Genomic DNA, 15907 nt, shown 5'->3' with positions numbered 1-15907 from the left:
ATAAAAAAAAAAAGAATCTAACTGCTTGGGAAAAAGGACAATGTGATTTTGAATAGCCACTAATTTGATTTTGAATCTCTTTTGGAAAAAGGACAATGTGATTTTGAATCATGAGTAAGTGAACAAAATGCTCCCTAATTTGTTTTGGAATTTCACTGCTTTGGAAAAAGGACGGTGTGATTTTGAATCACATAAGTGAACAAAATAGCCCCTAAGTTGGTGGGGGAATCTCACTCTCATTTTCTCATGTTTACTTGCATGTGCTTCAATTGTCAGAACAGAATTGAGGTAAACGAGTCATTCTCTAACAATTGTGAGAGTGGATTTCCATTTGGGATCATGCAACGTGCCCTAAGATTTGTGAGTATAATGGTTGGTTGTCATTTCAGGCACCTAAGAGGGGATAATGAGTTCCCTGGATCTGATCCATTTGTGTTAAATCCTATCATTTGGAACTAGATCAATCATGTAATCAGACCCAAACCAAGTTCTCTTAATCAGTTTCAAAGATTGTTCCATGCTTATCAAACGAAAAAAAAAATGTGCTAGTTGCATTTGAACTAGCACCTCTAACTCTCTTGGGGAGTTGGTAGGTGGGATTGAAATTATATATTTGGGTTTAAATTTGGTAGAACTACTACGCTATTGATTGTTTGGGAGAATGGCACTGAGAAGGTAATTTATGGAAATGAGAAAGGAGGATGGACAGTCTCCGCCTTATATTTGCGTCAAAAACGAAATGGATGACTACCCCCGCTGGGACAGAAGTTTTCTACGGGTGGTTTGTTTTGCGTGAAAGTGATGTCCCAAGCCGCGGGTGCTCTCCGTGAAGCGCCGCCATAAAGGTGGGGCCGCACGATCAACGGCCGATATGGAAGATCAGCAAAGTGGGTGGTTAATGATTCAACAGGCCTGATCTGCACTCCTAAATGCATTCCTTTCTCAATTTCTCTGTTCCCCTGTAGCTGCTGCTCTGTAGAGAGAGAGAGGTGGTTGGTGGTGGTGGGCGATGGAGTCGCCGTTCAAGGAGACGATACTGAAGGGGAAGGTGGCGCTCCTCACCGGTGGTGGCTCAGGCATCGGATTCGAGATCAGCACCCAATTTGGGAAGCACGGCGCCTCCATAGCCATCATGGGTCGCCGCCAGCACGTCCTCGACGCCGCCGTCGATTCCCTCCGCTCCCAAGGCATCCCGGTACCTCTCTCTGTGGAGCAGGAATTCTGATGTTGGTTTTGTCAAATTTTTAGTTATTCAGAAGAGTTAATGTAATATGTGGTTTATTTTTTTGACGTGTTATTCGTTTTGTGGGTCTCTCACTAGAGGGAGCAAGAATTCTAATGTTGGGTTTTGTTGTTGGAAAGTTTGCTTCACTTCGTGAGTTAGTCAACTGAGCTTGAATCAGGTACGATCATAGGCACGCCTGTATAAGCGCTATATCTTTCAAGCTATAGTTGATCCACTTAAGATCAAGTCTTCGGTACTAGTTCTACACGCGAAAATCCGTCCGCCCCTATCACTGAGTGAAACTTATAACCTAGACACGAACCACCTTGAACAACAGAAAGAGGAGGCGACACAAGTTGGGGTGAGAGGGGTTGTCGCCGTTCTCCACCTCCCAGGTAGCCCGTTGCCGTCGGAAGTCCTTTGTCTCATCGCCAGGGAAGGACGATAGAGGGTTAGGGTTACCCTCGGCCTTCCTCTTCTTCCTTCGATTTTTTTTTGGGGGAAAGAAGGGTCGAGAAACCCTCTTTCAGTTTCTTTTTCATTTTTAATTATTATCTTATCTAATTTGCAAAACATTGAGTTATATTGTTAATATTTCCTGTTTGGATCCTCTGAGGTTTCAGTTCGGTGGTTCTGCTTTATAAATTTTCCAGAAACAAAACTTTTTGCTGGAAATTTCGAAACAGTATGTAAGTTTTCTGATTAACACAGAAAATTTCTGATATTACGTTAGAGGTTCTGGTTTTAGAAATTTCAGTGATAAGCTTAACTGCTGAAATATTCTAAAAGAGGGTTTCTAACTTTTCTGATATTACAGAAAAGTGTTTATATTTTTCTATTCCATCCAGAAAAGGTTCATATTTATTGTTTAAGGTTCAAATTTGTTATTTTTACAGAAACCATGTTTTGACTTTTCTGAAATTTCAGAAAAGTAGTTATATTTTTCTGAAAACATCAAAAAATCTTAGAAAGGGTTTTGGTTTGCTATTTATTACAAAACAGGATCTCTGACTTTTCTGAAATTACAGAAAAAGGGTTCTACTAAAAACCTTATAGTGCTTTAATTTGATGAAATTGCATGATATTAAGTACTTTATGTGTATATTGGTTTATTTTGTTGCATGCCTAAAGTAAAATATAATCACAAAACACATAAATTGACTCTTTTGTGGGATAATTTTTTAGAATTACTAGTTGACGAAACATTTTTTAATTAATCCTAGTATTTTTCTATGTTTAGGCAAATGGCAAACAAACTAATCTTGGTTTTAGTAAGGCCATCATATCAAACTGAAATAAAATTGGTTATGGGTATGGATTTGGTCAATTTTGAGTTCATCCAGACCCAAAACAATTATTGAGATCCATTATAATCAAATTCATATTATGTTGTATATAAAGCAACAAAGGACAATTGAGTATTTTGAATGGATGCTTATACATGATTATGTGTCATGTTAACTTTGAAAAATGTATTGATGAGATGTAAAAATAACATATATGCAATTTAGTTAGTCCTAAGGAACAATTTGGATAACCATTCATTAAAATTGTATCACCATACTAGGATTGGATTTATTCAATCATTTTGGATCAGATCATGCATTCTGGATTGGGGTGTATATATTGATCCAAAATTGGATATAATCAATTCCAAATTGAATTGTATTAGTAACCAAATTAGATCCATCATGAGATACTATTTTAGATTATATCATGATGATTTGGCCTAATAAGACTTGATGAATTTAATAAGATTCATTTAGATCAGGTCTTGTGAAATTGGGAGGATTGATGACTCCGTTTTGAAAATGATAAATCCATTTTTGATAGAATTAATCCAAGGTTAGATCGTAATAGATCTAGTGAACTTTGTTTGTATCTATTTAAACCAAATTGAATTTATTTGGGAAGTGGTTGAACTTAGAAGATCTGATCGGACTGATTCAAATCATGCATCTCATACTAAATCAGTTTGGATTCAGTATATTCGTTCAAGCCTAATGGATTGTATGACTAAATTGGTTTGAATGAGGCTCAATCATGCTTATTGTAATTAGATCAGAATCAAGCAAGTTTACTTAGACACGTTCTGATGATTCAATCTGGATTGACTTTAATGGATTACTCGAGGTTGTATGAACTGAATCAAATTCAGTCAAATTGGATTGGATTTTAATAGATCCAATTGGGACAACTTGATCTAGTTGAACCAGTTTTTGGTCAAGTTGGACCAAATAGAATCCAGTGTTTAAAGATTAGATCTTCTTGGCTTAAACTAAATAGGCCAAAGTTCATCAATCCCTCTAAACCATGAATATTAATTGGTTCAAGTCAATGATAATTAATTTTGACTGAATGGGTTAAATCTCATGTGCTTGATAAAGAGAATTGAAAACTGAAAATTTGGCTTAAACTCATTCTATATATTCAGGATCCAGGTTGAAGATGGATCCAGATAAGCATAATGGAATTATGGAATGTTTTACTTTCCTATCTGCTATGGATAACCTTGGTCAAATTTTATATTTGATCAAAAGAGTATCCAGTTGGATGTGGATCTATAATTGACAACATGTGATCCAGGATTGTTGCATGTTTGCATGTTTTGTTAACACTGCATCTTGTGTTGAATATGCTTTATTGGTATTTCATGCTTAGATCTTATTGATAAATGAATTCAGCTTAGTCTAGATTTTTATGATGGATCTAGATTAGGTAAAACTGAATAAGTTTTGTCTTTAAGCATACAAAAATTGTGATTTGGATTACAGTCAAATCATAGTGACTCATGTTTAAGTATATGAATTAACTTGATATATAATCTGTTCAGATCCATATAGAGTTGCTTAACTCTATGCTTGTATCAAGTCTATTTTGAATGTCTTGATGATAATATCTCAAGTTGGCGTGGATATGTAAAATCCATAATAGCATAATAAGATTCAAAAATATCTTGAGGGTTATGTTTTATGAATGGTTCATGATTTGTTATAAAATCATGTAATGGGTCTGAATAGTTGGGTGTTGGATATTTTTTTTATTCATGTATATAATGAATTTAGACTATAGTTAAATCCTATTTTACCCATGGTTTTGCTTGAGCTTTCTAGCCTTACATGAAGTTCAAAATTTAACTTGATGATAACTTCTCAAGTAAATTTTATGACTCGTATGAATCCATTAGAATGAGAATGTTAATAACGTGAATTTAGACTTTAGTCAAATTCTGCATAACCTATAATAGAATGCATAACCAAGTGGATACTTTCTATGTCTGGATATGGTATTATATCTGTTTGACTTAGATGATAGTCAAATTTTGAATGATATAAGGTTATTTGGCTTGACGAGAATATCTCAAGTCAGAAGTGTTCATTAGATATGTCAAGAGTCTTAAAAATGAGTTTATAGCCTTTGACATAATCATTGTGATGGGATGAAAAAGATTTTTCTATCGGGTTTGAATATAATTCATATCAAATTGATTACAGGACTTGTATTTTGTTTTAAGAAATAATACATGTGTTTGACATGTGATGCTTTGCATTGATAAAGTGATATTCATGGAAAAGTAGGAGCATAATTAAGTTTTGCTTTTCCATGTGAATAATGATGATAAATAATCATCATGGATTAAGCCCTTTAAATGGTTTGTGGAAAGTTAATTGAATATCATAAGGTCAATGCATTGTGTGGAATATGAATTGGATAGACCAATTCATGATGATTTGAATCTAGATATATATCTATTCAAAATGATAAGGAAGTGATAAGGCCTGATAAAAACATATTTTTATATATATGTGGTGAATGCACACAATGTTGATTTTCTTTGTTATTTTTAATGATGCACTTGGATAGTGGGAGTTTGGTTTACAAGTAAAATGGTATGTGTTCTATAAGTCCGGATATGACTTATTACAAAGTATGTGCAATGTTGGCACAAGATGACTGGAGGTCATGGAAGAGTTGTAAGAGACCCTAGTTGACCAATTTGTACATATAAGCTTATATGAGATAAGACAACGTTGTCGATATGTGATGTATGAGCAAAAGCATGCTGAAAATTCACCATGGTGGTATTATAGATAAGAGTATATGTTTGTTTGCTTTATTAAAATGCATAAGTTTAGTACATTATTTGCATCAAGGGTTATGATAAAAAAATGATTGAAAATTTCATATATCTATGTGAGATAGACATGACTTAGATCATGATGGTGAAAATCTATCAGAAAAGACCTCATGATGTCATGAAAATTTTGTAGTATATGTGAATAAGTCTCAATCCTTAATATGCATGTTAACATGAAAACTCTTATATCTTGAAGATAATTATTCTCAAGATATTATGAAAAGTATGTTTTATGCATAGTATGACAAGTTTGGGATAAGTATAAAATTTTAGATCTTCATAAGAGGTACATTGATGATGATTAGTGTAACAACTAATATCATAAACAATACAATGACATGTTAATTATGTCTCATAATTAGAGAATTAACCTTTTTTTTTGTTTGGTGCATGATGAAAATGAAAAACAGATAGCAAGTGGATTGTTTATGAGTAAGACTGAAAGTAAATGACTTTTTAAGGCATGTCAGTAAGAGAAGACTCAATTATCTATGAATAAAAGTCTTACAAGGAACGTATGAACAATCCGCAAAATGCGTGACTAACATACCGGTAATAAAAGCCTTATGAGGTATGTATGAAAAATCCACAGAATGTGTGACTAAGCATACAAGTAACATAAGTGTACCAAAGTAAAACCCTGAAGTGAGAGTAAACTTGGTAGTACAATTGTCCCTTATGGCCAAGTGGGAGATGTAAGGACGTGACCATAAGACAACCGTTGGGAGGCCACTTCAACGGTTGCATCCTCTCTCAAAGGGCCTTACATTTTAGTGTCAAAGGTTGTAACCCTTGCGGTTGAAGGGACTTCTCCATTGGACATGATTCATGAACCAATCTAGCTTCCTTTTAAGAATATAAAAATGGCCCTAGGGCCCAGTTTTAAGTATGATGAAAAATGCATGTAAGTGCATACAGTCATAGATTTCTGGAAAACAAGAAATCACAGAGAAAGGCAAAAGGCTGTTGAAGATTATCTGTCCATGGCGATTTCGTGCATAACTACTCATGTTCAACCTCAGGTCCGCTCTTCCGTGAGTGTCTTAATTCTTACTGTTACAGAACAATGCCAACAGTTTGTTCTTATGTGCAATTTTTGGAGGGGCTGTTATACATATAAGGGCAGAATTGTCGGCTCATTATTTTTGTATGTAAATTTTGGCAGGGGTGAGTTATGAGTTATGGCAGTTATATGTGACATGAGTTTTGTTGTACTGCAGTACGTATCTTGTGTATTGTGTTGTGATTCTTCTAAATTAATAGGGGATAACTGTAAGTTGGCATGGGACATCTTAACTAACTAGGAACGATCTCCTTTGGCTGCAGAATTTTTTTTTAGAGGCTGACATAATAAGAGAAAAAGGGGAAAAAGGAAAAAGAAAAAAAAGAACCTTTGGCTGCAACAATTCTCCTTGCTTTTCTTTCAAGATTCTTTTTGTGAAAGTTATGATTCACCTTCAGTACATAGAACGCTAGTTTCACAATTATTGCAGGTGCCATGTTATTGATGACACCTTGATATGCATGACTACCATTAGAATACTGATTCACATTTTGTCAACTCTCTATTCTGAGTCACTGGATGTGAGAACTCTAAAGTCAAGGTTTTGTTTTTGTGCCCTTTGCAGGCCATTGGATTTGTGGGTGATGTGCGCAAGAAGGAAGATGCAGTAAGAGTTGTAGAGTCAACTGTCAAGCATTATGGGAAGTTGGATATACTTGTTAATGCTGCTGCTGGGAATTTCCTAGTAGCATCTGAAGATTTATCTCCTAATGGGTTCCGGACAGGTTATAAAACATCTTTTCTCATGGCACCATTAACAGAGAAGATAGAAACAATGAACGCCTGATTTTAATGTTAGAGTCTAGACTGTAATAAAAATATAAAAACTGCTGTTTTATTTACTTATATACTTCTGATTTTAATGGTTAGATTGTGTTTAAATAATGTTTGGATATGAATGGAATAGTAACTAGATAGTGTGTTTTTATGACTACAAACCAATGGTTGAATACTTGAATATGTTCCAACTACTGCTAAAGTACTTCCCATTGTGCATTTGCTACTTTTTCTTCAGTTTTTTTTACTATCGTTCTATTTTATGGCCAAACCAATAATGATGCTGGTCAATGGAGGCTGTTTCTTGGTTAAAACTGAGTCTAAAAGTGTTTGTACCATCTGTTTTTGGGCATCTGTCCAAAATTGCATTGTCCTTCCAGTGCTAGGCTGGATATTTGGAAGGGAAGGGTGATCCATTCAAGATGGCACCTAGAGTGGGTCAATTGAGTTCACTGCAGGGATTGCCACCGGATCTGGCTTCAGGTGGATTTGCTATTGGTGGTACCCGATCCCTGGAATATATATATATATATATATTCACTGAAAATATGATTACCAGTGTGTGAACTAGGTATTTATGAGGATTCTGAGCCATTGATTTTCAAGCCTAAAAGGATCCTGCTTATGCATCATAATCAGCCGGTCCCCATAAAACCTGGCATGTAGATCACATCCGTACTGTGAGATTTAAGGAAAAAAATCTCCGTTCACACTCCGGTAAACATATTTCCAGTAAACATATTTTAGTGACTCTCTATCTCTATCTCTATCTCTATCTATATCTATATATAGCGATGCAAACATGCTAAATGGGTTTTTCAGGTTTTTTCATTCTATTTTGAAATTCTGACCATACAGATGTGTTCTATGAACTTGATTTTTTCGGGATCTGCTTTTGGACCTTCGATTCTAACACATGGACGAGTTTCTATATGGTTCGAAAAATCAATGGTAAAAAATCTTTATAAATTTTTGAGGCTCCAAATATCATTTTTTCATCGAAAACACATGATCCAGGTGTCGATGCCTTGTAAATCGACCATGCCGAACACATCCATTGGGTCGGAGTCACGAAAAAAACACCGGAAAAGCTAAAAAAATGAATTTATCATGTTTGCGTCACTATATATATATATATATATATATATATATATATATATATATATATATATATATATATATATATATATATATATAATGCTGGGAGCTGTTAATTTGCACAGCTATCTTTGGATGTTAACATGTTCACCAGGAATTTATATCCTTAATGAATTTAAGAATGACATTATGCTGTCATGCCCTAATGGCCACCAAACATGGGCATTTATATGATTTTTTAATGAAAACACATCAGAAGACATTGCATATTTCCAAAATATATTCAATAAATGCGCCATTGCTCTTTATAGAATTAAAAAATACCCTAATTAATCATAAGTAATGCATGCAACTACCATGTCATTTTACAATTTTTCAGGAGTATAAATTTGTGGTTAATGTATTGACATTCATGGATGGCCGTCTACATTAACAGCTCTCATGTGCATTTTTGTCCATATTTGGTTTGTCTTCAAATTCTTCTGATATTCATAGATAAGGCCCTCAGCTATATGTTTTCATTCTTCCAGGTAAAGTATTTTGCTTCCTGAACTCAACCTCCTCTAATGAAACAGTTACCAGATTTATTATGGATGTAAGGCTAAATGTGATTGCAGAGCTAAATATGAATATCATGCAAGTCTTTTGCAGTTATGGACATAGACTCCGTTGGCACATTCACTATGTGCCATGAAGCACTAAAGTACTTGAAGAAAGGTGAACAAGGGAAGGGTCCATCAAGAGGTGGCACTATTTTGAACATAAGTGCTACTCTTCATTATACTGCAGCATGGTATCAAATTCATGTTTCTGCTGCCAAGGTATATAACATGAAACATGAATTTATTGTTTGAATAACTGTTTGCATGTTTTCTGTGCTTTATTTTTATAATTATGTAGTTCCATTGCAGGCAGCTGTTGATAGTATTACCAGGTCCTTGGCACTTGAGTGGGGGACAGATTATGATATTAGAGTTAATGGAATTGCACCTGGTCCTATCGAAGACACTCCTGGTATGAGTAAACTTTCGCCTGAGGAGATGAAGGGCCAATTTAAAGACTTCATGCCTTTATATAAACTTGGGGAGAGATGGGACATTGCTATGGCTGCCCTCTATCTTGCATCAGATGCTGGTAATTTGTTCACTTCTGTTACTCTTTTGTTTCTTATCTCTTCCATGTAGACATGATTCATAAATCGAGGATGGAAGAAAATTGTATATAACAAACATGAAGAACCTTATATGTTTCCAATTGCACCAAAATATTCTCTTCCAAATGCTTGTTCAAATATTTATTTCTGTTTAATTGCCGAGCTTGATACTAATTCCAATATTGCACCAAAATATTCTCTTCCAAATGCTTGTTCAAATATTTATTTCTGTTTAATTGCTGAGCTTGATACTAATTCCAATCATTCACATTGTTCAATATGTAAAGTCAGTGTTTCATCTTTGAAGATGTTTTCAATTTATCCTTTTGTTCCTGCCGAATCAATCCAGTCAATTTTGTCAAGTTCTATTGTCATGTAATTGCTGCCACGCTGGTTTCTTCTTAATGATTGAAGCATCAACTGCTGTAGTCATCATTAACTCATAAAAAAGATGAAGGGTACTGGTTTTCTTCTTTATCAGATCTGTTCTATTAAAAAGCTTGACCATTTTGGCAAATTAATATTTTGTCAAGAGTTTTAGGAAGATTGCCCATCTGAATGAAGTATTTCATCATTTTTCGAGTAAAACTTGGCTGGAGCCTCAATGCAAGTTATCACTAATGGACCCTCTCCAGCTTTTCTTAAGCCTGATTTATCTCCAAAAGATTAACTATCCAAGTAGGCTGCCACTCCCATTCAAAAAATTATCTGTCCACAATTCAAGCAAGAGAACTGGGAGACAGATCCATACCGAGCCAATCTTGAGAAAAGCATTCATCATTTCACCAGATTTCGGATAAGTTCATTCCTGTGGGCCATAAGTTGAGCCAATTTTCAGTTGTAACTTAAAATGTTTTTTGATGGTTCTTGATAGATTTCTTGTAACGTTTTCAACACATTATTTTTATATCATGTTACGCATGATGTTTATTTATGTAGGCAAATATGTTAATGGGACGACACTGGCTGTTGATGGAGGACTTTGGCTAAGTCGGCCACGCCACATTGCAAAAGAGGCTGTCAAAGAACTGTCCCGTGCTGTTGAATTAAGGTCCAGAGCATCATCAACAGGATTACCTGCTAGCAAACTGTAAAATCATATTAGCTATCTTCCTACCATATTAGTGGAGCGAGATCTTTTTGCTGGAACATCATGGAATATTTCAATAAAAGCTGTTGATCCTACTGTTGCTCGTAGGTCTCGAGCTTAATCAGGTGTGTCATCCTTTTCAAAGTGATAATTAGGGCTGGTAAACGAGTTGAATGTGCTGAGCTTGGGCTGCTCGGCTTGGCTCATTAAGGGGTTGTTTGATTGTGCATTCCGTGCGGAAGCAATCATCCGCCGTGCCCATGGAACAGTGAAATATTGTGCCCCCCCCCCCCGCCTTGTTTCAATGAGAATGGGATAGGGGAACATTACTTAAAAAAAATAACTGGCAGAAGGGGTCTAACCCTGACCCTCCATCATTCTGCCTCTCTCTCTCTCTCTCTCTCTCATCCAGCAACTGGTGGCGACCGGCAGGAGGAGCTACTCTCTTTTTTTCTTCTTCCTTCCTCTCTCCCTCTCTTCCCCTTCTTGGTTCTTTGATGAGGGCTTTTTTTACTCTAATTTTTTTTTTCATTGATTTGGGTTTTTCTTTGATTTTCACTGATTAGAGTTTTTTCTTTGATTTTCATTGATTAGGGCTTTGAAACAAATATCTTTAATTAAAATTTGAATTAACACATTTTATATTTAATTTTATGGTTTAATTATGTTTTTTTATTTTATGGTTTAATTTTCTTGTAGTTTACTGTTTTCTAATTTATTTATGATTTATTTTCTTGCATTTTAGGGTTTATGGTTTATTTATGATTTTTTTAAATAGTGATTTTTACTCATTATATATATATATATATATATATATATATATATATATATAGAGAGAGAGAGAGAGAGAGAGAGAGAGAGAGAGAGAGAGAGAGAGAGAGAAAAGGTAGTAGCTTCTAACCACTTTTCTAGCTAACTGGGTTTTCAAAGGGTATTTTTTCATGTTTGTCTTAATTTTGACTATACATGTGAGTCCAAGTGATGTTTTCTAGTAAATCGATTGTACAGAACACATCTGTATGGTCAAATTTAAATAATACATGGAAAAAAACCCTTTCAAAATCCCGTGGTTACCAGCTACTACCCTCTCTCTCTCTCTCTCTCTCTCTATATATATATATATATATATATTCAAACTCAATTAAGGCTGAATCGAGCCTTACTCGGAGGATTTTGTAAGGAGTCTAAATTGCCCCCTTCATTAGATCGAAATTTCTTGGCAACATTGACCCACACTTACACCCGAGCCCAAGCGGCAGCAGGCTTAAGGAGGAAGGTGCTAACCCCTCCATTGGGTGTTCAGATACCTTTCTCTGGTGGGCTCCATGAGGGCCTCGATTTTAGTCACCCTACTTGAAGATTACCCGCTTTCATGAAAAAAGAAAAGAAAAAAAACACTGGCACATACTCCGAGAAGGCCAAAGCTTGTTGGGAATCACCTTTTGATGCTGAAAAAATTGCTGGTCAATGGTCCTTATCCAAACGCCCTTTGATCATAACCCAATAGAGGAATTGTAAAGAACACGCCATTGGCTGCTATAGAGTTACATGTGGGTACATTGACAACCACAATAATTAGCCGCATTTTCAGAAAAAAAATGACAATAATTAGCCAAATGGAGCCTTAGTAGGGTGTTCTTTTTTTTTTTTTTTATGCAGAGAAAGCTGGGGTTAGTCTGACCCCTACCACAGTTATACAACCATACCATGTGGTTGGAACTTGCAACGTCACAACACAAGGTGACGTGCATTAACTGCTCCTGCCAGCTCCTGCCAGACAAACGGAGCCCTCGTTGGTTAGCAGGGTGTTCTTAAAAAAAAAGAGTATGATTACAAGCAGCTTAAGTTATACCCTTGATAGTGGGAAAAGATTAGGTGCAATATGAATGCACAAATATTTGTGCATTAAGCACCTGATCACCCTCCATCTTGGTGACAGGGCCTGTCAATTGTGGGGCCCAAGGCCCGATGGAGGGCTGTGCTTAATGCACAAATATTTGTGCCATCATATTGCCCCCGTCTCCTTAATACTGAGGTGCCACTTTTTTCCTTCTCTCTTAAACACCGATCTCATCATTTGAAATAGAATGGGATCCATCATACATTTAAGCCTAACTATCCATCCAAATGGTTAGGATTGAATATATGATGGATCCCATTCTATTTCAAATGATGGGATCCGTGTTCCCTCTGAAAAAGGGCAAAACTTCTATTTAAGGGTTCAATTTTGTATGATATTTCAAAAAGGGCTCCGTGCTTTTTGAAAAGACATTTTATGGCCCAGTATTTCACTAAAACAGCTAAACAGAGATTTGAAATTAATTTCATGGTTGAGATTCATATAAAAAGGTTAATTTAAACTTTGGTTCAAAAAGGTGAAATTTGCCTATTTTACTATGCAATAGGTACTGTGCAGTAAATTTTATGCAATAGGGGTTAACTTGGGTTAATCCAATTACAGTGTCTAATTGATAGTTTCAAACTTTCAATGAAATTTGGGTTTTGAAAATCCTTTTTAAAAAATATTAGCTCTTTTGGGGATATTAGGCAAAAGTAGGATCATAAATGAAAAAACAAAAAGGAAAGGGGGAAGCCAGGTCTGATTAGCATTACAACGTTCATGGGGACTTTTTTGTCATCCCCACTTGAGTCTACATGAAGGGCAGAAATGTGTTATCTAGTGATATCAATGAACTGGATTTTATCCGATATCCATGATTTCATTTAGTTATATTTGGTAAGCCAAAACAAAACCTGATTATAACTGGATGTGGATATGATTTTGATTTTTTGCTACCAAATCTGAGAAATGTCTGAATTTAGCAGATATCTAAATCTTTTTACATTTTTTGATATTTACATAGGGAAACCACCTCTAGGATCAGAGACCTAGTTGCGCTGGCTCTGCCTACTTATGGTCATTGTTCCATGACAATGTAAAACTCTGTGGGGGCTTACTCCTTACCCCAAGGGTCCGAATCCTTTTACATGCAAAATTGAATCTAGCATGAGCTTGTCACCATCAGAGCTCGAATCCATTTAGCCAACATTCGATTGATTGAATGTGGTATTGGCCGCATCCAATCTTAATCCAAACCATTTATATCCTGAGTACTGCTAACCTGCATAAGAATGATACTATAAATGTGCTATGGGAAAAAACAAACTAAAACTATTATATGGGTTGATCGAATCCAAGCCAAATGGGTTCACATTTTTTCCCACGCTTTGACAATATTTTATGCGCCCGAAAGCTTAAACCATGAATGTGGGTCTTGTTGCCAATTTTATTTTTTTGAATTTATAACCTGAAGAAATTGCACCTGGCACCAAGACCTGGTTGAAGGATCGAGATTAAAGGAACAACAAAGGGGATTGAGATCGGTTCGTAAACGACCTGCTTTAAAGGGGGTTTTAACTCACGCTTGTATGTCGGTAAGTAATCCATCTTCAAATTATAGAAGAGGGTTGCTGAGAGTTTACCTCCCTCTAGGTAGCCGTTTACCCCAACAATATGTTATGTTGTTTCACCTTGAGCTTATTCAGAATAAAAAGATCATTTTTAATAAGGACCTGATCCAGGACAGTTTCATCTGTTAAGGAGAGAGTGGACCCTCCTCTCTCTTTAACGGATAAGATTCTTTGTGAAGCATGGCCACGATTTTCAACATCTCTCACTTGGCCATGCGGAACAAAACTTAGATGCAGGATTTAGCCTCTCATTATTGGAGTATTTTTCTTGCATCAACATTCCTGTAATGAGTTATAATTTGAGTTTTTCGTCCAGACACATGTCCTTATTAGAGATACCTTAATCTCATACAGGATACATGTTTTGAGAACATCTCCTCTGACATGCCTTTTGTTAAAGGATCAACAATCATATCAGATATAGATAAGTAGTTGACTTTGATTTCATTTCTTTCATTCATATCATGAATGTAATGGTATTTTATCATTATATGTTTACTCTTTGAATTATCGATTCTTTTTTTCATAAGAGAGATGAGAGCTTGATTATTACAATAAATCTAGAGTGACCCATTGGTTATTTCCTGCTTCAAATCATTAATGAAGCAGCTTATCCAAACGGCAAATGTGGCAGCTACATTACATGCAATATATTCAGCTTTCTCAGTATGTTGAGCTACGCAACCATATTTTTTACAGTACTAGGAAACTGCTCCTCCTCCCGGGTGGAAAACATATTCAAAGGTAGATTTATTATCATATATGTTGCCTGCAAAGTCACCATCAGAGTATCCAATTAATTCTAAAGAATCACCTTGAAAACATAATTTCAAGTTTATAGTTTCTTTTAAATATCAAAATATTTTTTTTACGGCTTCCCAGTGTGGCCAACCAGGATTACTCTGGTTGCAACTAACGAGGCCAATACGAAAGCTGATATTCGACATAGTGCAAAGCATAGCATACATCAAACTTTCGACAGCTTGAGTATAAGGGGCATTTAGTCTTTCTTGTCTATCACCTGGACTATCATTTTTACTCAACTTGACACTTTTTACCACAGATGTTCTAACTGTCTTACAATTACTCATTTTAAATTTCTTGAGTATATAATTTAAATACCTTTCTTGACTCGAGCTTAAAAGTTTGCAACTTTTATCTCGAGTGATTTTAATTCTAAGAACATAGGATGCTTCTTCCATGTCTTTCATTTTGAATTATGAATTTAACCATGACTTGGTTTTGACAATCATATCATTATTGTTTTCAGTCAAAAGAATGTCATCCATATATAGTGAGAGAACAGTAAATTTACTCTCACCTCTCCATACATAAGCACAATGGTCAAACTTATTTGCCACAAACCCTAATGATGTAATAGCCTTATAAAACTTTAAGTACCACTGACGTGGTGATTGTTTGAGTTCGTATAGGGTTTTTCAACCTGTATACTTTATCTTCTTTACCTTTTATTATATAGCCTTCAGGTTACTCCTTAAAAATGGTTTTCTTAAGCTCACCATTAAGAAAAGCGGTTTTAACATCCATTTGATATAGTTCTAGGTCATAGTGAGCTAATATCGCAAGAATTATCCTTATCAAGGCAAATTTTGTAATCACTGAATATATGTCAATATAATCTAATCTTTCTTTATGAGAGAAACTCTTAGCAACTAATCTTGCTTTAAATTTTTCAATACTACCATCGGACTTGAATTTCTTCTTTAAAATCCATTTGCATCCAATGACTTTTCTTTCCTCAGGTAAATTAGTCAATTCCAAGACCTGGTTTTTCTCAATGGACTCATTTTTCTCGTTCAAAGCTTTTACCTAGTCCATTGACTCACGTGAGTTTATTGCCTCACTATATGACAAATTATCTTTCGTGTCAT

At 35.4% G+C, this 15907-nt stretch overlaps 1 protein-coding gene across 1 annotated transcript; it reads left to right on the top strand.

Moving 5' to 3' along the window:
• The first annotated feature begins 774 nt into the window (after positions 1 to 774).
• Positions 775 to 10665, top strand: LOC149844739 (peroxisomal 2,4-dienoyl-CoA reductase [(3E)-enoyl-CoA-producing]-like). Its single transcript, XM_089997320.1, has 5 exons — positions 775 to 1195; positions 6992 to 7151; positions 8953 to 9122; positions 9213 to 9435; positions 10394 to 10665. Exons 1-5 carry the CDS (start codon positions 1010 to 1012, stop codon positions 10546 to 10548), a joined length of 894 nt encoding a protein of 297 aa, XP_089853446.1. The 5' UTR covers positions 775 to 1009; the 3' UTR covers positions 10549 to 10665.
• The last annotated feature ends 5242 nt before the right edge of the window (positions 10666 to 15907 follow it).

Source organism: Nuphar pumila, chromosome 2 (genome assembly GCF_984573655.1).
Source record: "Nuphar pumila chromosome 2, dmNupPumi1.hap1.1, whole genome shotgun sequence".
In the NCBI taxonomy this organism is placed as follows: domain Eukaryota; kingdom Viridiplantae; phylum Streptophyta; class Magnoliopsida; order Nymphaeales; family Nymphaeaceae; genus Nuphar; species Nuphar pumila.
Note: the sequence above shows the minus strand (reverse complement) of the source record. Positions and strands in the feature narration are given on the sequence as shown.

What these genes read in the sequence shown, in the direction of transcription:
- LOC149844739 (XM_089997320.1), top strand. Translation starts at nt 1,010, where the DNA reads ATGGAGTCGCCGTTCAAGGAGACGATACTGAAGGGGAAGGTGGCGCTC. An exon ending in TCCGCTCCCAAGGCATCCCG is followed by an intron (nt 1,196 to 6,991) that starts GTACCTCTCTCT and finishes TGCCCTTTGCAG; the next exon opens with GCCATTGGATTTGTGGGTGA. An exon ending in TTCATGTTTCTGCTGCCAAG is followed by an intron (nt 9,123 to 9,212) that starts GTATATAACATG and finishes GTTCCATTGCAG; the next exon opens with GCAGCTGTTGATAGTATTAC.